General features: G+C 33.2%; 1 protein-coding gene and 1 pseudogene across 3 annotated transcripts; both read right to left on the minus strand.

Annotated features, from left to right (window-relative positions):
- Positions 1-2784: 2784 nt before the first annotated feature.
- LOC148600994 (uncharacterized) lies at positions 2785-22597 on the minus strand. Of its 2 annotated transcripts, none has more exons than XM_088554236.1 (4): positions 22549-22597; positions 9768-9816; positions 6919-7208; positions 2785-4537 (listed from the first exon to the last, which is right to left on the minus strand). In XM_088554236.1, the coding sequence occupies exons 2-4, from the start codon at positions 9773-9775 to the stop codon at positions 3822-3824; spliced, it is 1014 nt and encodes a 337-aa protein (XP_088410362.1). In that variant the 5' UTR covers positions 9776-9816; positions 22549-22597; the 3' UTR covers positions 2785-3821. The 2 variants fall into 2 exon arrangements, with proteins under 2 accessions (XP_088410362.1, XP_088410361.1); XM_088554235.1 differs by lacking the exon at positions 22549-22597 and adding an exon at positions 21816-21838.
- Positions 12400-22620, minus strand: LOC148600995 (uncharacterized; annotated as a pseudogene). The gene is made up of 4 exons (XR_015916962.1): positions 22549-22620; positions 21686-21711; positions 14266-14555; positions 12400-13491 (listed from the first exon to the last, which is right to left on the minus strand). The product of XR_015916962.1 is annotated as an uncharacterized LOC148600995 (transcript).
- Positions 22621-22902: the final 282 nt, after the last annotated feature.

Raw genomic sequence — 22902 nt, forward strand, 5'->3', positions numbered from 1 at the left:
TCGTGTAAGTGTAAAATTAGTCGTAAGTTATGACATCATAGTAAATCAAAGTATTGTGACGTCATAACTTACGACTAATTTTACACTTACGATTTTTTGTGAAAAGGACCACAGGTACAATTCATAAATTCTGAAACACAAATGACAAAGCATTCAACGAGTATACAATATTTTTTATTTAATAATGGTCATCTATATTCGAAATACATGTAAACCCATTATCCTGCTGAATTAAGACAACTACATGTATTCAATTAATAATAAAAAAAAACATATTTTAAAACATCATTTTTTCACAAAATTATTTACATAAGCCCATAAAAGAGAGTTGTAAGGGCAATGATCCAACCAAGTATCTGACTCTTATAAGGACTTGCACTTATTTACTTTGGAATACACATAGTGTACTCATTTCCAATAAATTGACAATGAATTCTTTTTGTATTTGGTTGCTTTGTTTACCAAGGTTAAAAGTACATTTAAATTAAGTAGCAGTCTTTCTAAAAATCAGACAGAAGATGATGCATGCATGTCAAAAAACCATCGAATTCAGTTTTATTTCTTGTTCAGAGACAGTTACAGATCACATAACCAGTCTTAGTTTTTTTTATTTGGTTGTTGCAATAAAAATTATATGGATTGTACATTGTATATGAAATTAGCACTTTGCAAGAGTTATCGTTCTTGATTTGGTTTAATTTGGTTGATTTAAGTGGGAAATGAATGAATGATTTCCTAAAAAGTGCAGATGTCAATGCAAAAATGATTATTGTTATGTGAAAGTATAGCATATGTAGACTGAAAATAAAATCGTTTGTTTGGCGGGTTTTTCTTCACCATGAATCACTTCACCATTGGTAGTATTTGAATTTTATATGGACTGGTACTTAATATAAAGGGACTTTAATAATATATGGTTAAGACAGTCTATCCGAATATTCAGGGTTCGATTTAGACATGTTCAGTGAACATACTTCATATACATTTTCTTTGTTGCTCAAATGTGTTATACATGTCGTTAATTTTTTATAATAATAGTCCTTTAAATTTAATCCCTGTATGTTGTTGCCAATTTAAAAACTTAAGTATTCCTCCGTCTAAGAATCAGGCAAGATGTGTATAAGGTGTGGCACACAAAGAAACAATACACAGCTGTTTTATTGCATTTTCCGAGTATTTATACCTCATAACCTCAAGAAATTACTGTCAAAGTGTTAGTAAAGTTTGCATTTTTAAGATATTGATAGGTCAAATTTAGTTGAAATGCAGAATAAAAAAATGGCGGGAAAATTGTCCAGCAGTTTTTCTTATATAAGCCGTAAAAATCTACTTCACGAATGCTTCAGGAGAAATTTAAATAGCTTAACAGTTGTTAGATGTATTTGAAAATGTTTGAGGCCAAAAAAAGGCCAAATTGAGAATGATGATGTGCCACCTCTTGTCTGATTCTTACAGAGAATGGTACTTTAAACAAAATAAACCTTACATGTACGTATTTAAGGAATTGTAAGGACAATTTGAAAAATCTGCTCAGGACATTGAATTTCTAAAATAGTTATGAAAACATTTAAAATATAAGGAAATGTTTTGATGATTGTTTTGTAGTAAACGAATGGTTTTTAGGTTCTGTTCAGAATTGTCTCAAATATGTATTTCCTTAGTTTGACCAAACCATGATCATGATTATTTTGGCAATTTTAAATAATCGTGATTACACAAATGAAACGATACCGTGCAATGAAATTCAGTTTTGTAGTAGATAAGGAACAGATATGATGAAACGCAACACATGTACATCGTATAACCTTTAAAATAATTGTAAATACTTACAGTGATCACCAAAAGGTCCATTGTAGCGTACTACAGATACATCTTTGGAAAATTTTGAGAGTTATTCAAATATCACTTTATCACCTCTGGCCATTTCACAAACGGTAACATGATTGAACGGTTAAGGGAATACTTTTCTCCAAAATAGAGTAAAACCTATCTAAACAGAACCAATTTTGGCTTTAAACTTTGGTTTAGACAGGTGTTCGGTTTACCAATGCAAGGTTGACATACTTAAAAACTGAATGCATTTGAAAAGTGTCTGGATTACCAAAATATATATCAACTAATATAAAGGTACTTTTTCAGTTTGTTCGGTTTAGAAAGGTTTTTAGTTTATATATGGTTTGGATTAGACAGGTTTTCAGATTATTTAGGGTTTAGATTAGACAGATTTCACTGTATATGAATGTCAATATTATATGTGATACCTCTGTTAACATATTATTTTGATGGCTGTGTTGACCTAGTTGAGTTATCTGTTGAATTATGAAGTAGTTGAAGTTTGGTTTAATGGTTAGTTGAATACTGTGAAAGTACTTTTGTTCGTGGGGTACCAATTTTCGTGGTTTTCGTAAGTAAGCAAGAACCACGAAATTTGGTTCCCAATGAAAAGCAGATTCCTATTGACTTGTGTATTGAAAACTTCGAAACCACGAATTCAAGAATCCGCAAACGTGTGTATGTTCTCTAATCCACGAAAATTGTTATCCACGAATTAAAGTACTTTCACAGTATTGAGTTGATTTTGTAGAAAGTATGAAAATACTCATTGATGTTATGTATAAGTCTTTTAAAAGCTGTACATGTACTAAAAGTCTTGTATGCAACATTTGTATGTTTCGTTTGTTTTTGTATATATGTAATTATATTATAAATATTGTAAGCATGCATGATTTAAAGTTTTTAAATTGTTAAAGTTTTAATATTTCTACACAATAAATTTTTCACCCATTCAAGAAACGTGTTTTTTTATTTGTCGAAATAAGAGACATTAAAAGACATTAGACATTCCATTTCACTTAAGGTGTCGGTACATGAACATATTGTTTTAATATAACAACACAAAATGCACATACAAATGTATGGTTCTGCCTGAAAATCAGGCAGGGTTGATTCATCATATCTTAAGATAACCAATGAAACTATATAAATACATTTAGTAGGTCCTAAAACAACCCTTCCTTTTTCATGTTCTTGGATCTGCTACTTTTTGACTGGTTCTTGTGTAAAAATCCTGGAAAGAAAATGTTCCTTACCTTTTCTGTAGTAAAACATAACAAAATTTAAAGTTTCAATATATCCAATGGACTACTTAAATTAGCACTTATATTTCTAGATATAGTTTCTATGGTCCTACAGAAAGATTTGCAATAAAAAATATTTGGGATTAAGAAATCCATGAATCACCCATTATAAGCCTCTACACGGTTTTATGCAGAGCTGTACTTGACACATATTATCTGATGAGTGACAGGAAGTACAAGCTTGAAGTTTATCAAAAGTCTCTGAATAAATTTTCCAAAGTTTGCAATACAATACTGAATCGATACATGTAACTGTGAATGAATCCTCAGAATTTATATAATTGAGTAAATTGAGTTGCCTCCCTTTGGACAACAAATGCTGTACACAACGTGTCTGTATTGCTCTTTCTTAACAACTAAAAATCTTACAGAAAGTCACATTTATGACAAAAATACTAATGAGAGTTGCATGTACAATCACTCACAAGATTTTTTTAGAAAAAATATATTTAAAAATATTTGGCGTCATATTGTCTTCTCTACAAGTCTCATGTATAAACAGTTACTTTTGTCTCTTCCTTTTCAAGTTAAGTGGAGGATATATTTGATGTTATTGTCTGTTACGACGTCATTATTTACAATTTTTTTTGTTAAACTGACACCTGTACCTTTTTCATAAATAATCAATGAACATAAAATGACATTTGTATCAACATCTATGAATGTACGTGCAAGATATCAGTGTTATTGAAATTTTTGTTTCTTTGATCTGCTCTGCCAAAGTTTAGAGCCAAACTCCACTTTCCAATTCGGTTTGTACTCTGGACATGGTATTCTATCTTCATATGGTTCGATTCCAACCATCTTCAATATATCAGGGTCTTTAGCAATTGTTGGTTGTTCATCAATCATTTCTAAATGTGTGAACTTTTTTGTACTTTCTCGCTCATTTGTTTTCAAAAACAGCCAGACCCCTTGGGCAGGCCAATGACCTGTAGCTATCATTTCGTTATATGCAAGTTTCTTTAGTTTCAGCTCTTCTTCGGATGCCCAGAAAGCAGGAACCATACAGACAAAGACAACAAAACGCCATCTATCGGTATGTTTTCGACCGGCTTTAGGTCCTTTATTGTCGTGAATTGTACGTGAATCCCACAAAACTATTCCGCCTTTTGGAACTGGAATTTTTTTAATTTTACAACCTTTTGAAAGGTACCAATCGACGTGTTCTTTTGAAATCATATAAAAATCTGACCCCTCCATTTCCTCTCTTGCTTTAGGAAAGGATTCACAGAAACCTTCATGAAATTGATGCGATCCTTCCATCACTCTGAAACAAAAATCTTCCTCAGTAGTTTCTTCAAGATATACAGCTCCTTGATATGCATGTAATCCTTCTCTCCAGCTACCTTGGTCTGTGTGGAACCAAAATGATTCAGGGTCACCAAAAGGGGATCTTCCTGAAACAAATATTATATAAGATTACCTATATACATGTGTGTGTGTGTGTGTTTATGACCCGGCCAATGAAAGCTATATTTTTATATAGCCTAGCTGGTCGAGTGGTCTAGTGCGCTGGATGTTGTGTGCAGGCCGTGTTGCCATAGATGTCACATCGGTACGAGTTCGAGTCCCGCAGAGGGAACGACCAAAAATTCATCGCCAATTTGACAGTTCTATCATCGTTGGGAATATATATATAAGCAAATTCCCTCCGCGGGACTCGAACTCGTACCGCTGTGATATCTATGGCAACACCGCCTGTAGAAAGTCCATTGCCATAGATCACTCGGCCAGGTAGGCTATGTATATTCAATATTGTAGTGCGATCAGTTTTACAAGTGGAGTAGAACATCAATTAAAATAAGTTTAAAGCAGCCAGCCTCCAAAGGCGACTGAAGCACTTTCAGTTTAAAGATCAAATGTTAAATACAAATAAAGATTGAGGTTCTTTAAATGTCATGTGCAAAATTATTTAAATGAGCTAGATAATTAAACAAGAAATAGTCTGAAATCGAATGTTCGAAATGTCAGTGATATATTTTGCAATTTTCTTTACATCAACATGAAGCAATGTCTTAAATTTTTCTGATTCACTAAATCCTAAAGTCAAGCATAAAGAGGAAATAATTTTATTTTGAGCAACCCACACTTAACAAAACCTTTCTTCAACGAGAAAATATGCCGCCATACTTTGCTTAAACACTTTGTTGTTTGAAATCGGATTTTCTATATCATTTTGAGTTATTATATCATTGTAATAAACTGCAAATGAATTCAGGGGCGTACAGCTACGACCAAAGCCACAATTTTCTATAATTTTAATGAAAACTTTTCAAACACATCAAGTACTGCAGATATCAAATACTGAATAAAGAATGCATAATCCTTTCAAATAGAGAAGACTTCTTTGACAGTAAAATTATACTGTCAGATCGTTTGAATTTCGACATGCAAGTTTCAGGTTTTTTCCATTTTGCCTGATTCTTACAAAAATGTACTTAAAATGACTTATTTCAATTATACAGCACTATAAGAATATTGTATAGTTATTTAAATTATGTTTTTTTTCATCGATGAACAGAAGTGTTTCAATTACAAAAAGAGACCGTGTGTTTATCTATGTATGCTAAATTGAATCGCGGCAAGAAATCAGGACAAAATTGCAAATAAATTTTAAGAAAATCAAATATTTGGACCAGATGTTAACTGGCAAGAGATCAAATTAAATATATCAAAACTTAATATATATGTTAACTAGTTTCGTATTTTTAACATAAACAAAATGTTAATCTACTGAAAAAGGCTTTGTACATGTACATATATAATTTTTCAGACCCTTCTATATCTTCCCTGTATCAATTTAATCCGATGGAGCAGTGTAGCGAATAGAGTCGTCACATTCTGAGAAGTTTGTATAATATTGATTTGTTGTGACATACATCATTAATTTGATGCTCTATCCTATCTAATAACACCTAAATGAACTGTTCCGTCCTACCATACATCGTGTACTGAGTCGCAGCCCTAGATTAATAATACATGTACGAGGAGGAATGACCCGGCCAGCCAAAGATATATTTTTATATAGCCTAGCTGGCCGAGTGGTCTTGGGTGCTGGATTTTGTGTTGCCATAGATGTCACAGCGGTACGAGTTCTAGTTCCGTAGAGGAAACGACCAAACATTTGACAGTTCTAACATCGTTGGGAATTTTTCAGACGACTCTATTCGCAACACAGCTCCATCGGTTCAAATTGATACAGGGAAGATAACGTAAACTTATAGAAGGGTCTGAAAAATTCCCAACGATGTTAGAACTGTAAAATTTGCGAAGCAAAACTTTGGCCGTTCCCTCCGTGGGACTCAAACTAGTACCGCTGTGACATCTATGGTAACAACGTCTGCACAAAGTCAAGCGTCCTAGACCACTATATATACATATATGTAGATGTACATATGCCTTTTTCAGTAGATAAACATTTTGTGTATGTTAAAAATACAAAACGAGTTAAGGTCCTTACTCTGCATTATAGGTTAACTTCCTGTCACACGAAATCAGGCTCCCAATGCTTCTTCAAAGGTCAAACTTTAATTGATTACGCTATGAAGACTTAGTTCTTTATAAGGATCGGAAATATAAAATATTAATGTTCAGTCATACAACATTCCCGGTATAGCTTCCAAGTAAGAACTGTTAGTACTTTTAATGTAATAATAATTGGATACACACAAAAGGAAATAATTATACCTTTGTACATAACAAATATCTTGAATTGTAAGTAGTCATATTGACGGTCAAAATTAGCTAAAATTATTTTGGCACTTGATTATGAGCTAACCTAATTCTGGTGGTTCATCAATGGCCACTCCATCCATACTGGTAAGCAGTGCTTCTGTACCCCAAATAGAAGCAAACACATCCTTAGACTTTTTTCTGACATTCCACGTTGGGTTAGCATGAGCAACTCTGAATTGATGAACCAGTGACTCCTCCCGATATGGAAACTCGTCACCAAACTTACAAAACCATGCCTTGTACTCAGAAATATATGAATTACACGCTCCTTCGGTGAGTATCCCTGGAACAACACAGTAACCCACTGTTCGAAGCTCCGTCATTATCTTTTCTCTTAAAGTAAGTTGCAATAAAGCGTATAAATCATTGGCAGGTAAATACTTTTCTACCTCAAGAAGTTATTAAATGCATATACCATAAGCATTAAACTTCAAGATTAGTTATTAGATAACTTTCCACGGCGAGTAATGGAAGTACATTTAAAACATTAGCTATTATTCGGATTTTTCAATAGAGGACAATTCTCTCATGATTACCCGAGAGAAAATAAAGCTACAACCCATTGGACAGTGGAACCTGTCAAGATAAAACAGCAACTCATTACATGTATACCGTGGAACATGTCAAAATTAAGCGGCAACATATTATACAGTGGAAGCTGTCAAAAAAGAAAACGACAATCCATTATACAGTGGAACCTGTCAAAATAAAACGACTACCCATAAAACATTGGAACCTGTCAAAATAAAGATGCAACCCATTATACAGTAAAACCTTTCAAAATAAAGCGACAATCCATTATACCATGGAATCTGTCAAAATAAAGCTGCAATCCTTTATACAGTAGAACCTGTCAAATAAAGCGACAACCCGTTATACCGTGGAACCTGTCAAAATAAAGCGATAATCCATTATAAGATGGAACATGTTAAAATAAAGCGACAACCCATTGTACGGTGGAACTTGTCAGAATAAAGATACATCCCATTATACAGTGGAACCTGTCAAAATAAAGATGCAACCCATTTTATAGTGGAACCTGTCAAAGTATAGCGACAACTATTATACGATTGAAAATGTCAAAATAATGCTGCAACCCATAATACAATAGAACTTGTCAAAATAAAGATACAACCCATTATACAGTGGAACCTTTCAAAATAAAGTGACAAACCATTATAAGATGGAACATGTCAAAATGGAACTGCAACCCATTATACAATGGAACCTGTCAAAATAAAGCTGCAACACAGTTTACAGTGTGAACCTGTCAAACTTAAACTGCAACCCATCATAAAATGGAATCTGTCAAATAAAAGCTGCAACCCATTATACTATATGGAACCTGTCAAAATAATGCGACAACCCATTATACAGTTGAACCTGTCAAAATAATGCGACAACCCATTATACAGTGGAATTTGTCGAAATAGAGCTGCAACCTATTATACAGTGGAACCTGTCAAAATATCGCTACTACTCATTATAGAGTTGAACCTGTCAAAACCGAATCATTTCTATAAATTGTCTGCTTTAGACAGGTTTGTGGATTAGTCAAATTTTGGTTAGACAGATTAAACTGTAATTGTACAAATTACATATTAGAATTTACGCCATGATCGAGCAGAAAGGTACAAATAATTAGAGAATAAATTTAAAAGAAAATGGTAAACCACTGACCTCTTCAATCTCATTTGTAGACCTAGATTTTCTTTAATTGCTGTGTGCATTACCCCGCATAAACCTAATTTGTTGTCAGAATGAAATTTTACACAAACATACTATCAGCTATTCCTTCTGGTGTTCTGTACGCGCTATTACGTTGTAATATAATTTGATTCCAATTTAAAATTGCATTCTAATATGACATGCTTCAATGCACTTTTGATCACAGCCGTATTAATTAAAACTTTAATTAACATAAGACCAACGCCATAGATGCATTAAAGGACTTGCAGCCAGATGACTAGTATTTGCAAGGGAAATCTTATGGCTACTTCCGAAGAATGTACGTGTTGATGGTTAAAAAAAAAAAAAACTTTTAGAACATTTCTCTTTAATTATTCGTGCAATCGCAAGCTTGACAAGTCATCATGTTTTGGTGATTAAATAAACATGATCGTAGAAATATTTACGGAATATTTTTTGTTTACATATTATTTGCAGTACTTGTATCAGTACCAAACCGACTTAGTGACGTCACGAGCCAATCAGAAGCTATCGGTAAAAATCAATAAAATCTGGCTATGATCTTCCTTCAGATAGGAGAGTTCTACAAGATGGCTATCCACTTATATTTCAAGGATTTCGAACTTTGCATAGCCTTGAGCATTTTATAAAAGTGCATTTTGCATCAAAAGTTATTTATTTTTGTTTACGTGGGTATGATTTATCATAAGAGCCTAACTTAATGCACAGGTGGTCTTTCCCTTTAAACTTATATAGTATAGTCTTATTTTTGACGTCACAATTTCACCCAATTCTACCGACGTCACAGTAGAACATAGCGATCACCATTCCGAGCAGTGTTTTGAATAAATTGGTCCTGTTTGAATCGAAATGCATTGGGTTTTATATTCGAAACATGTATGACTTAAACTTTTTGTATTTGTAAGATTCCAGAAGCAAGCATATTAAAAGTATATGGTTTTGAACCTTATTGATTCAACCCAAACTTTAGTTAATACAGACAAATCTGATTGACATTTTAAAGAGGTATTGCCCCCTCCTTTACGGCCTGTAATCCTAATAGACAAACATTTCCGAAAAAAGAAAATTGTGCCTAATTATATTTGTAGATGCATTATATAATATTGTACGAGACACATATGCAAATTTCCACTCACTGATATTAAAATCAACATAGTCATGAAAATGTTAATATACATTTACCTGTTCATTTTGAATGTACAAATGTCCTCCAATTTCCAACCAGATAAAACTATAATTTGACAAACAAACAAATAAGTGATGATTAGATATTATACATATTCATGTAAACATAGTATACATTATACTGCATAACATACATGTACATTTACTTTAAGTGTGTGCATATACATGTAGTTCTATGTAAAAATTAGTTTGGACATCCTGCTACCTGATACTGGATGTACATGTACAGTATAATAGCTCATGTGTTATCTAGACGCTGTTATTAAAGATTATTTGAAATGAAATATGGCAAGAGAGTACGTATTAAAAGTTAAACACTCATAGAATGATTGGTATATTTTGACTAAATATCCACTAGATAAATGCCAATGCATGAAGTAAAAAAGACCCCGAAGGTATTCACTAACTCAGTAGTCTGACCTGTCTTTCCTCGAATTATATCATATACATCATTTCTCAATACTCGCAGTTACAAATTTCAAAAACCATTAATTACGGAGCCTTTATTCATTGCATCACACATGGCATTTTCTTTTGCATGTAATTTCTTTTGGATTTATGTATTTCATTTTAATGCTGCAGATGAGAGGTAACTCATTGAAACACGTGTAGGGCGTATCGAATATTAATATGATTGGTATTTTTGTAATATCTATATATACAAACGTCTCAGATTGTGACGACTCTATTCACTATACTGCTCGATCATGTCATATCATAACCGATAAAGGGAAGATAACGAATGAAAAAAGACCCTCCTCGAGATTTGAAATACTGTGTAAAAAAAGACTGATGAATCAGTGGTACTTGTTGTCTTTTCATTACGAAATAATTACATTAGAGTCGAATATTTTCCTTTCAACCACCAACATTTGAAGGCGCTGGATATTTTAACATTTTAAATATTTGCACTCGAGTAAAACGAGCACACCTTTCAAACACTCAAAACAGATTTATTTGAAGGATTCTTAAAGACTTCAGTCCTTGCAAAGTTTGATAGGGGGTGACTCATTATTAGAATTAATTCATCGCACAAATGTGTTTTCGAAATTCATTTCTTCTAAATAAGGTACATCTTTGGCCAAGCTATATATATAATGCACATTATTTGAATATATCACTTTAAGCTTTACAAGAAATAACCCATTCATTGCAGATATGAAGTCGGTGGTAGGATGTTACTGGTTGTTAGGACGATCCAACGATCTCATAAACACAGCATGTACTGACTATAGGATCCAGAGTTTTGGAAAAGGTGTTTCTTTTGTTACTATATATCTATTATTTTAGTAACTTTATGTTCTTTGTTGTGTTTGTCTGTTTTTCCATATCTGGTCTTTGTCCATAAAATACATTCTATAGACGTCTGCTAGAATCTTGGTTCCCTTGATTACTCTTTCAAACAAAGAAAAGGGGCTTTCCGACGTGAAAAATCGGACCATTCACTCATAAAACTAATAAGGACTTTTATGTCATGTTTGTGAGTGAATGGTCCAATTTGACACACCTTTAATTTTTGAGTCTAAAATTGTTTAATTCATAACCTAAAATATCTGCAATATACTACTATACAACTGTAGTTATCCTTTATTTTCTTGTAGACTTTGTTTCAGAACAATTGTCACCTAAAATTGTCATTGCAAGTGGCAGCATTCACCGACAACGTGACATGGCTTTTAATTTCAATTTCCGAAGTAAATAGGGGCTACTAATATGCATATTATTTCAAAATTGCTGTTTTGAATAAATAAATTAATTTGAGATAAATACTGTAATCTGATTGGCTAAAATAATTTTGTTATATCTCAATAAAAAAATATTGACACGCCCCTATTCAGTTCAATTCAGAGCTACTTTTTTATGTTTAAAGATAAAAATATGTTTTAAAATTAATTTATAAGAATTGCTTATGATAATAATTTTGTCTATTGAAAAATAACATACATTTTGATGTGCATATTGTTTATTGCGCGAATTGCAATAACCAAAATATCGTAGCCAATTCTTAAGGAATGCTGAAAATACATGGACGAAATCAGATAATATCGTTCTACACCTTTAGTCGGCGCCATCGATGGTAGCCATGATTGTTCACGATATTTTGTAAATGGATTTTACACTGTTGTAAAAACTGTCATTGCTGACGTCGTGAAAGGTAAACAACCAATTTATAATTCATAGTGTATTGAAGTGCATTGAACATGAGTTATCATAAATATTCTACAATACACACAATGTGGCATGTGGAACGACTATCATAGTGTATTGACGTTTATATATACATGTAAATGATTTCCTGAAACACTTGTGAGTGTTTCATATAAGGTCGACCAACGATATACAAATCGTATAACTACACAAAGGTAAATAAGCAACCCGGACTCCACTAAAATCAAGAAGCATGGACTAGGTGCACCGGTAGGGTAAAACAATCACTGAAGTCTTCACAACCCTGAAGCTGTACTTGTTGGTCATAAATTATGTTTGTTCATTTTTATATTTAATCATACTATCAATGTATGATTTGAAGATCTTATCTTGTTAAAGAGTAATCAAGGGAACCAAGGTTATAGCGGTAATCAAAAGAATGTAATCCAGGGACAAAGACCAGACATGGAAAACAGACATACACAATTAAAGTGTTAATATATCTACAAAATAAAATAAATTACGCATCATTACAAGAACAGTTTTCTTTATTTTATTTGTAAATCTAAATTACTGATTTTGAATCCGTCTATATAATCAAATTCGATTTGAACGATAAATATTGACATGTACTCTTCCTTTCCAAACTCCTATTTTACTACCAGTAGTTTTTTTTTAATTGCTTATAGATACAATTAATCTACTAGTATATGTATTTAAAAAAATGACATAAAATATGGACTGAAAACATTGGCATGATTTGGGTGAACAAGTACTTAAAGGATATCAACAGTTCTACACAAATTTTAAACGAGAACGGTATGACGTACTTATCAATGTTCGTGCAATATATCCGAGTTACTGAGGTTTTTGTTTCGTTTGTCTGCTCTGCCATAATTCAGTGCCAAACTCAACTTTCCACTTTGGTCTGTACTCTGGACATGGTAGTCCATCTTCATACGATTCGATTCCAACCATCTTCAATATATCAGGATCTTTAGCAATTGATGGCTGTTCATCTATCATTTCTAAATGAGTGAAATGTTTTGTACATTCTCGTTCATTTGTCTTTAGGAACAGCATTACGCCTTGGGCCGGCCAATGACCTGTAGCTGCCATTTCGTCATATGCAAGTTTCTTCAGTTTCAGCTCCTCTTCGGATGCCCAGAATGCAGGAACCATACAGACAAAGACAACAAAACGCCACCTATCGGTATGTTTTCGACCGGCTATAGGTCTTTTGTTGTCATGAATTGTACGTGAATCCCACAAAACTATTCCGCCTTTCGGAACTGGGATTTTCTTAATCGTACAACCTTTTGAAAGATACCAATCGACGTTTTTTTTGATATTTTATAAAAATCTGACCCAGCCATTTCGTCTTTTGCTTTAGGAAAGGATTCACAGAAATCCCCATGAAATCGATTCGACCCTTCCATCACTCTAAAACAAAAATCTTCCTCAGTAGTTTCTTCGAGGTAGACAGCTCCTTGATATGCATGCAATCCCTCTCTCCAGCTTCCTTGGTCTGTGTGGAACCAAAACGAATCAGGGTCACCAAATGCAGATCTACCTGAAACGAAACTTATTTCGGTAATACCTACTGTTAAACGTAAATAGAAAAAAATAAAGCAATCCGCATTCAGCAAAACCTTGCAATAAGGAGAAAATACACTGCTATATGTCGCCTTAGTGATAAAGCAAGAAGCACTTAAGTTCCCTTAAACATCTGGTATTGCAGAGTGATTCATGGTTTAAATAACCCAGTATTCGACCAGCATAATAAAAGATTGCAGATACGGCTTTTCATAATCATTTTTAAAAACATAGTTAACTTTCATTTTAAAGTAAAGCAAGCTCATAAACATTTATCGTAAAGACTTGCACTAGGTATGTTAATTCCATTATACATTTTATATATCTGAATGACTATATTTATTTTATAATATATGTATTTTACATGATTTGATGCATCAGGGGAAAAAATGTTTTAGGTTTTCACTAATAACACATGAACAAGAAGGGCGTGCATCAACATTCATTCGGACTGCATCGGACTATCTGTAGCCGAAATGTATCGTGGCAATGGCATACGAAAAAACTGTAATTCTTGCTTCCGTAAAAAAACAAATATTTGGAACAAATAGTTTTTGAACAAAAATGTAAAAGTTCAGTATGTATTATCCATCTAATGCACTATATTCTCAGAGTAGGTCACATGTTAGAAGTACATTCATAAGGCAATGTATCTGTAGTAGCATACAAACATGGAAATTGAAGTACCTTTGCATGTTGATAGATGAGGTTTGGATTACTTGAAATAAGTTGATATTGTTTTGCCATTTACCTAATTCTGGAGGTTCATCAATGGCCACTCCATCCATGCTGGTAAGTAGTGCTTCTGTGCCCCAAACGGACGTAAAAACATGCTTCGACTTCCTCCTAACATTCCACGTTGGGTTAGCATAAGCAACCCTGAATTGGTGAACCAGTGACTCCGCCCGATAAGGAAACTCCCCAGCAAACTTAGAAAGCCATGCCTTATACTCAGAAACATATGAATCACATTCTACTTCGGTGAGTACACTTGGAACAACACAATAACCTACTCTTTGAAGTTCCTTCAGTATTTTTTCTCTTAAAAAAAGAGATTATGAAAAAGAACATTAATATTATGTTATGTAAAAATACATCACTAAATTAAGTAAATGATTTTCAAAACAGTGTCTTGTTACACTCGATTATGTACTGTATAACCAAAGAGTAATCAAGGGAACCAAGGTTATAGCGGTAATCAAACGAATGTAATCCAGGGACAAAGACCAGACATGGAAAACAGACACACACAACAAAGAACATAAAGTAACTAAAATCATACATACAAAGTAACAAAAGCAAATGAGCAACTCGGACTCCACTAAAAACTGGGAGCATGGATCAGGTGCACCGGTAGGGTAAGCGTCCTCTGCTTTTCTAGAAACACCCGCCGAGTTCGAATCCCTAAAACATTAGGAAATATCATTATATCAAAAATGTATTGATTTTCGCTGATTCGGTCAAGTAAACATATTCGCGTTTCATAAATAATTATTGTTATAAAGTGTTAAACAATCAATTTTGCGGAGAATATTTTTCGCGGTTTTCAAAATCATGTCTTCAAATCATGCTACAACATAACATCATTTGTATTATAAATTATATCATTTGAGATTGTAATATTTTGTATTTTCTATATTTTTCAGTTGGAAGATATGAACATAATGATATTTTAAACATTCATATTGTACTGCATCTTTATTCCAAGAAAATTTATGGAATAAACGTTTTAATATACTGTAAACGCATGATTTTCATGGACATATTCTCGGTAATGAATTAAACACTTTAAAAAAATATAAGCGTTAAATAGTTTTAAAGATAACCAAGGGAACCAAGAATCTAGCGCGGAAATCAAAAGAATGTAATTCAGGCCAGACATGGAAAACAGATAAACACAGCAAAAAAAAAAACAAAAAACAAAAAACAAAAAACAAAAAACAAAAAAAAAAAAAACAAAAACAAAAAACAAAGTAAATGAGCCACTCGGACTCCACTGAAAACTGGAAGCATGGACCAGGTGCAACGGTAGATTAGAAACACCCACCGAGTTGCTTATTAAATATCATGTCCGGGGTAGACGAACGAAGAAAGGAAAACTAAGACACGTTGAACAAATCAGTTTTCACGGTGTAAATGGATACACCGTAACGATACACCATTTAATGATGTCGAACAAAAAATTTCTGTAGTGTTGAATTCAATCTTGTAGCAACATAATTCTTTTTAAAAGTGTGCGCACTCATACATTTTGAAAGAATATGACATTTTTGAAGAATCTTGACTAAAATTAATGTGTCGCAGTCACTACATGATGGATATATTGAAACATTTAGCATTCTAGTCAATAGTTATAGACCATTATGAAAAATTAAAACGCTCGCACTCATACATTTTGCAGAATTTTTACTTAAATACAGGTGTCACAGTCAATAATATGAAACTAATATTTATAATTTCTACATTTTCTACATATAAGACATATAGGTAAATTGGAAGTGCTCACACTCATTTTCGTTGCTAAAAATGGCATTTTGAAGAATTTTTACCGAAATATTTAAGTATCAGTCACCCATTTAATGCTAAAATTGTCAATTTTAACATTTTATAGAATGATCTGTGGCCCTTATGTTATAAACGTAGCTTTCACTAAAAAAAAAAAATTGTCAATATTAAATTTTGTGAGAATTACGAAACATCTTTTCAGTTAACGTTTTTACACTTAGAACAGAAACATAGTCCTTTAATTTTATAATTAAATAATTTAATTCAATTAAAGGTCTATGACAGAATGTAAAAACAAATATACATGTAAACAATGATAATTTTTAAATGATGTGTGACTGGGGCATGATCGACGAAAATTGGAACACGAACAACGATCAAGTGATTGTGGGATGATGATAACGACGAACTGTTAGGTTTTTTTTCATATAATTTGAATTCAATGTAAATTTTGAAATCAAGATTTTTCCTGATCGGATTTGCTAATTTACATTAATCACACAGTTTCCATTATTAATCGCGGAATTCTTGTTCTAAATTACGTCACACAGAGTAGAAAGATTTAGTGTCAGGAACTGTCCACTGGTATGACAGTTTAGAATAGCTTTTCGTATTTTCTTTGTCACGATCTAGGACAGTTTCTGTCAGGATCTGTTAGGGAATAAGGCAAAATGTGCCCGGACCCAGTTCCGGTTTTCTCAGCGAGAAGTGAAAAAAACTTCGAAATACTCGTGTAGCAAGTTACGATGTATTAGATGTCTTGAAGGTTTTAAAACTTGGCAAAGCTACAGGACATGATGACATAAATCATCATATGGTTTAACGGGTATTTGTTAAAAGCTTTGTATCTTCGCCATGTTTCACGAACGCAGGAGTTCGCCAAGGCTCGGTCTTGGGGCTTTTATGTGTGTGTGTGTGTGTATGTAAGGGTCCGAAAATTCACAACGATGTTAGAACTGTCAAATTTGCGATGCAAATGTTTGGTCGTTCCCTCTGCGGGACTCTAACTCGTATCGCTATGATATCTATGACAACACCGCCTGCACAAAGTCCAGCGCCCTAGACCACTCGACCATCTAGGCTATATAAAAATATAGCTTTCGCTGACCGGGTCATACCTCCTCGTAGGATTAAACAAAGGCTCTAACTTAGTACACCATGTATGGTATTACGGGACAGCACATCTAGGTTTATTATGTAGGATAGAGGATCAAATTAATGATGCATGTCACAACAAATCAATATTGCACAAACATCTCAGAATGTGACGACTCTATTCGCTACACTGCTCCATCGGATCAAATTGATACAGGGAAGATAACGTAAACTTATAGAAGGGTCTGAAAAATTCCCAACGATGTTGGAACTGTCAAATTTGCGATGCAAATTTTTGGAATGAATTTGCATTGCAGTCTAAACTACACCCCAACTCTAGAATGGATGCGGGGTTGCATATTTTCGCTGCAAATTTGGTGGCTCCCTCAGCGGGATTCGAATCCCTTCTCTTTTCTGACAACACCGCCTGCACTAAGCCTAACGCTCTAGACCACTCGGCCAACATAACTATATAAAATAGCTTTCGTTAACCGAAATAATCTGAAAATTGGTTGATAGATTTGAACCCTGCTTAATCTTAGGCAACGTTTTTTCTAATCAATGGCAAATTGTGTATGTCTGTTTTCCATGTCTGGTCTTTGTCCTTGGATTACATTCTTTTGGTTACCGCTATAACCTTGGTTCCCTTGATTATTCTTTCAAAAGGGTACTAAAGAATCAGCATCAGGTTTTAAAACCACCTGCATACTATACAATACGGTACATTTGTATATGTAAACTTAACATTCTCCATACTAGTCTTCGTCATATGAGCATAACCTTAAAGCTAATCTGTTCAGCGTGAACATGATGCCTGACAAGAAATACAATTGTGGTTGGCCTGTAGGGGATAGTATTCATTTTTTATTAAAGTGCTCATTATACATTGAACAGTGTCAAGTATACATAAACACTCTTCCAGACGCTGGTGAGGACAAAAATACTGTTATTCTCTTTGGTAGTTCAATACTAGACACAAACTCAAATATCACAAAGTTAAAACAAAAAACTCAGTTCGTTTCAGTAAAGTAATTAACTTACTCTTTTTTCGCTTATATATTCTCTTTAATGTATTTTAGTTAAGTATCCATTATGTGCTTTAAATCTGTGTTTATTATTGCACCAAATGTACTGTTTGTTATATACATGTATGGAGAAGACCTTTGTGAGTTTGAATAACTCGTGTCTGATCCAAATTTGTTTATTTGCAAATAAAATATGTTTAAACTTAACTATGAGGGACAAAGCTATTTGTTCACAAATTACATCAATTTTATTGATAATGATCCAGAACAGTCATTCTGTTAAATCGATTATGTATCAATTAACGGGAATATGCAAGACATCCTGCGAAAGTGCACCTTCGTCAAAATACCAACAATCACATCCCAACTGCATACGTCACTTCCGACGAAAATATTGTATGCCATTCATATTTTGACAGAAGATCTATGTAAATGATTATAGGACGTTGCTGTTCATCGCACACTATAATATTGCATTCGGATTCTCGTGTAATATATATAAATATCTGCTTAGGAAAATATTAAGACAAACAAACAAAATTTATATTTGAATTGCATAAACAATACATCAAATTGCAAATGACCTTTTTCTTAGAACTGTTTACTTTAAAAATAGAAATAAATAATTTCACTATCAAAGCATAGTTTATTATTTTTTCGTTTGACTCTTTTTAATCGCTTTCACACCTTTCTAATTTCAAATAATGTTGTTATTTGGGTACAGAGCACTGAGGGTAGACAAGATCAATGACTGTCAAAGGTGGATTATGAGATTAAACAAAGACAGAAACAAAACTGTTGAAAACGTAACAAATGATCAAAGGTGTGATAAATTTATTTTGATGTTTTTCAATATACTCATTTAAAAACATAATTTAAAATATAGGTTTATTCCTGATTGTCCCACTTTTCATAGTTCTGATTGTCCAAAATGAACTTCAGGGTAGAAAATGGCTTAAAAACAAGTTGGTTAATGTTTATCTAAAGGATTAGTAGCTTTTTTCTTGTTAATTAAACCAAGTTGTAAATTTGAACTTTTGATGTATTTTTTTCTTTTATAATGCAAGATTTGGAACATAATACATTTACTTAAAATTTAACAAACAAAATGTATGTGTATGTATTTCTATAATACAAGGGTGTCATCCCCAGTTACAACATTGATTGAAGTGATTTAATTACCACTGGTATGTGCATAAGAACTTTGATTTTTTAAAGTAGCACTCCAGCTAACTAAAGGATCATGCAAAATGTGATTCATGAGTAAAAGCCTACATATTTTTATTTTTTATATTTTGTTTGAAATGTCATAGTAAGCAGATATAAACAAGTGGTTTTTCATATAACCCGTGCTCTTAGGAGATGAAAATTATATAGAATGCACTGAGATTTCAAAATTAGAGATAACTCTGTAAATGGCGTTCAAATACAATAGAATCTACTGTATTTTCAATGTCGATTATCTCCTAAGAGCAGGCAGATTTGAATGAATAATTACACATTTCATAGTATAGACCCATAAAACAACTTAATTACAAAAAATAAAAATATGTACCCTTTTTTGGGGTGTGTCACATTTTTGAGATTTTGCATGATTCTTACAAAGACAACTACTTAGACTTTTTACTTTATACTGTTTTTGCTTTTTCTGCAGGACTACCATGCATGTATTTTAATCTCTACAAAGATCCACATTGCTCTTCAAAACCTATTTATATTTAACACATTATATTTTTAGAACACAAAATTACTTCCTTTGTTTGTCGAACAACCATAGCAATCGAAATACTCAAGTACTGAATCAATTTGAAAAGAAATTTCTATTTGCACTAATATGAATCAAATAAAAGGAAAAAACCGGAATGAAATTCAAAAGTATCTAGATTCATTCTTATTGTAAAGTGTTATAATAACATAAAACTCTTTGATATAAATTCAGCTTTCTGATTACAAATTACATTCAACCTATCTTTAAAATATCAAACAAAAATGGAATTGTCATCATAGAAGTGCGCCAGTTTGCAAAATATTTAGGTTTGCTGTCGTTTTACATGGAACACATAGAAGCATGAAAACTAAACTCTCCGTCATATTGCATAAATGAATTGCATATTACTAGTTGTGTTTTTCCAGTTCCTAAATTTTCAAAATTCAAATTAGATTGTTGCCAAAGTACAAAAGACCAATCTGTCATTTATTTGTCATCGGACAGTGGTATTTCCATAGGCACCTGTAGAGGACCTTGAAGATTCAACCTCAACAGTTCATACTCATCCCCCCTCACTTTCTGCTTTACTACCTCATAAGTCAGGGCAAACAGACAACTATGGACTTTAATCAACAGCAGGTACTAGAACCTGTAAAGAGGGCACAGTACCCACATTCAAACACCTACACTCTACTTAAGTAGGGTGTAAAGAAGAAAAAGTGGCCAATAAGGTTACACGTGTTCCATAAACCAAGTCGGACCAACTAAATGCCGATGTAACACACTGATCATCACCCGACTACAACAATACAGAATGATGAAATTACAGTGACCACATACGCAGACATAACTTCATATACATGTATGTTGCATTAGACGGAACATGTACATAATTTGTGCTGTTGGGATGTCCTAAAAATAATTTAATCTAGTGCTCTATGTTTTTGGCTTAACTTTTGTTATTAATGTGATATTGACATTATGAATTTAAAATAAAAAAAAAAATAGATATTGATAGTGTTATATTAATTGGTTATTACTGTCAACAATGAATAAACTTATTTTTACACTGTGACAGCAAAATTACAATCAAAACAATTCCTGATTGTCCCACATACCTATTCATCATTGTTCCGAGAAAAAAATACCCTGTTCTACCTGTAATTTTTTACATGTGGGACAATTAGGAATACACCAAAATATATAGCTAATCAACACCAGTTTATTATAAGTGGTCAAAATATAATTAGCCCCATGCAGGTCCGGGTGTTAAAAGAATAGGCCTGCAGCAGCGCTAAGCTTGTCGTAAAAGGCGACTAAATAGTACTCAGAACCCTAGCCAGGGGCTAGAGCGCTCTGCCCACAGAGCAACTGGGATGTGTGCCCCAGGTGGTGGAATGGGGTAACCCTGGCGTGTTACATGCTGGGGTTGTCAGGCTATAATACGGAAAACCTGACCGCAAACCATAGTGGTGCACCGTGTTGGGGAAGATGCCACGTTCCTCGCACGTTAAAGAACCCTGCTGTGGTATTCGATAGGAGTAGGAACCTTTGCGCTCAGCCACAGGAGGATAAATTACCCGACCTTACCCATCCCCCCTTTTCCAGTGGCAGTTAAAATTTGTCGACCCTATTATCCTTGTGACCCATCCTTTTTTTTCATTTCATGTTCATTTTATCATCAATTTCATCTTCATCGTCTGAATATAGCTGAAATATTGATGCTCGGACGTTAAACCCCAACAAACAAACAAACAAAATCAAAATATAATTATATACAAGACCTTATTATGTATTATTCATATTGTTTGATCAATCTTAACCTATAACATAACTACCTCAAGAAAACTGTATCAGAAAGATCCTGCAATGTATTTGAAATGAAATTGAAAAGTATTTGAAAACATTTTTTTTTTCATGGACAATATACTTCCAAAAATGTATTTAATAGTATTTAATTGTAATTACCGACTTTAATTACCCCAACCCTGGTTCCATCTGAAATAAAATGTGAAGCCTATAGAACTATAACTGAATATAAATGTACTTTGTCTATATTGTATACATGGCCTTTTGAATATTGTTCTTATTATCAGTCAAAGATTTTGATATCGGCTCCGAGGGTGGATAACTATCGAGGGCTGATGACAAGGATAATATTCATGGGCGTAGTCACGGTTGGTACTGCTCCAACCGTACATACAATTTTGACAGGTATGCCGTACCAATATTTGTCAAATTTTCGCAGTAAGGCCTCGTGTCCCATATCAAAAACAGTACCAATAAATTATTGCTTCCTATGATATAAAAAGGTCATGTACATATATTAATCCGTTATTATCTTTATATCAGATGACGTATTTGCTATTTTTTCTTTCTTTTGAAAGAAAGAAAAATCGTCAAAGACATCCTGATAAAGTGTATGGTATATTCTGTTGAATATGTTTAGGTTGCATTTAACTTTTCTCGGTGCTCAATGCAGTATCGCTCTTGTTTTTGTCCCGGGGCAGGTAACATACAGAAAATAATGCTTTTATTACATATGCAAGATCGATGTTATTCCAGTAAATTATGTGATAAAATTGTAAACATGTTACATCATACATAGTATACGGAATACTGATACACAATATATAACACGTATGGAGCCGTTCATGGGCTGATATTTAAATCTACATTAGTTAAGAAAAATAGTATGTACCTGTTCATTTTGAATGTACATATGTCCTCCAATTCACAACCGTATAACACAATAATCAGACAAGCAAACAGGTAAAGTACATTTACATGTAGATATGATACACGCGTTCTGATAAAAAGTTCAACACATGAAATCGACACAGTCAAGTCATTTTTAATTTGACTATCGATTCAACTTCTTCGCGATAGTCTTTTTTTTATAAAATAAATAAGTGATGATGAATAAAAGGTTTGCTATTTCGTTATGCCAAGTTTAATCCTCGTGATTCTCAATTTAATGCAGATATTACCTTGACAAAAGTTTTTTTTTTAAAGTTAATTTTGAGAAATAAACTGTTTTTATATTCACTGTCAT

Source organism: Perna viridis, chromosome 12, assembly GCF_037379345.1.
Source record: "Perna viridis isolate PV_CMFRI_1.1 ecotype Kerala chromosome 12, ASM3737934v1, whole genome shotgun sequence".
Lineage (NCBI taxonomy): Eukaryota > Metazoa > Mollusca > Bivalvia > Mytilida > Mytilidae > Perna > Perna viridis.

Bases quoted from the DNA above. Each gene is read 5' to 3' on its own strand.
- LOC148600994 (XM_088554236.1), bottom strand. The intron at 4,538-6,918 runs GTTAGCTCATAA...TATTTGTTTCAG, and splicing joins TGATGAACCACCAGAATTAG to GAAGATCCCCTTTTGGTGAC.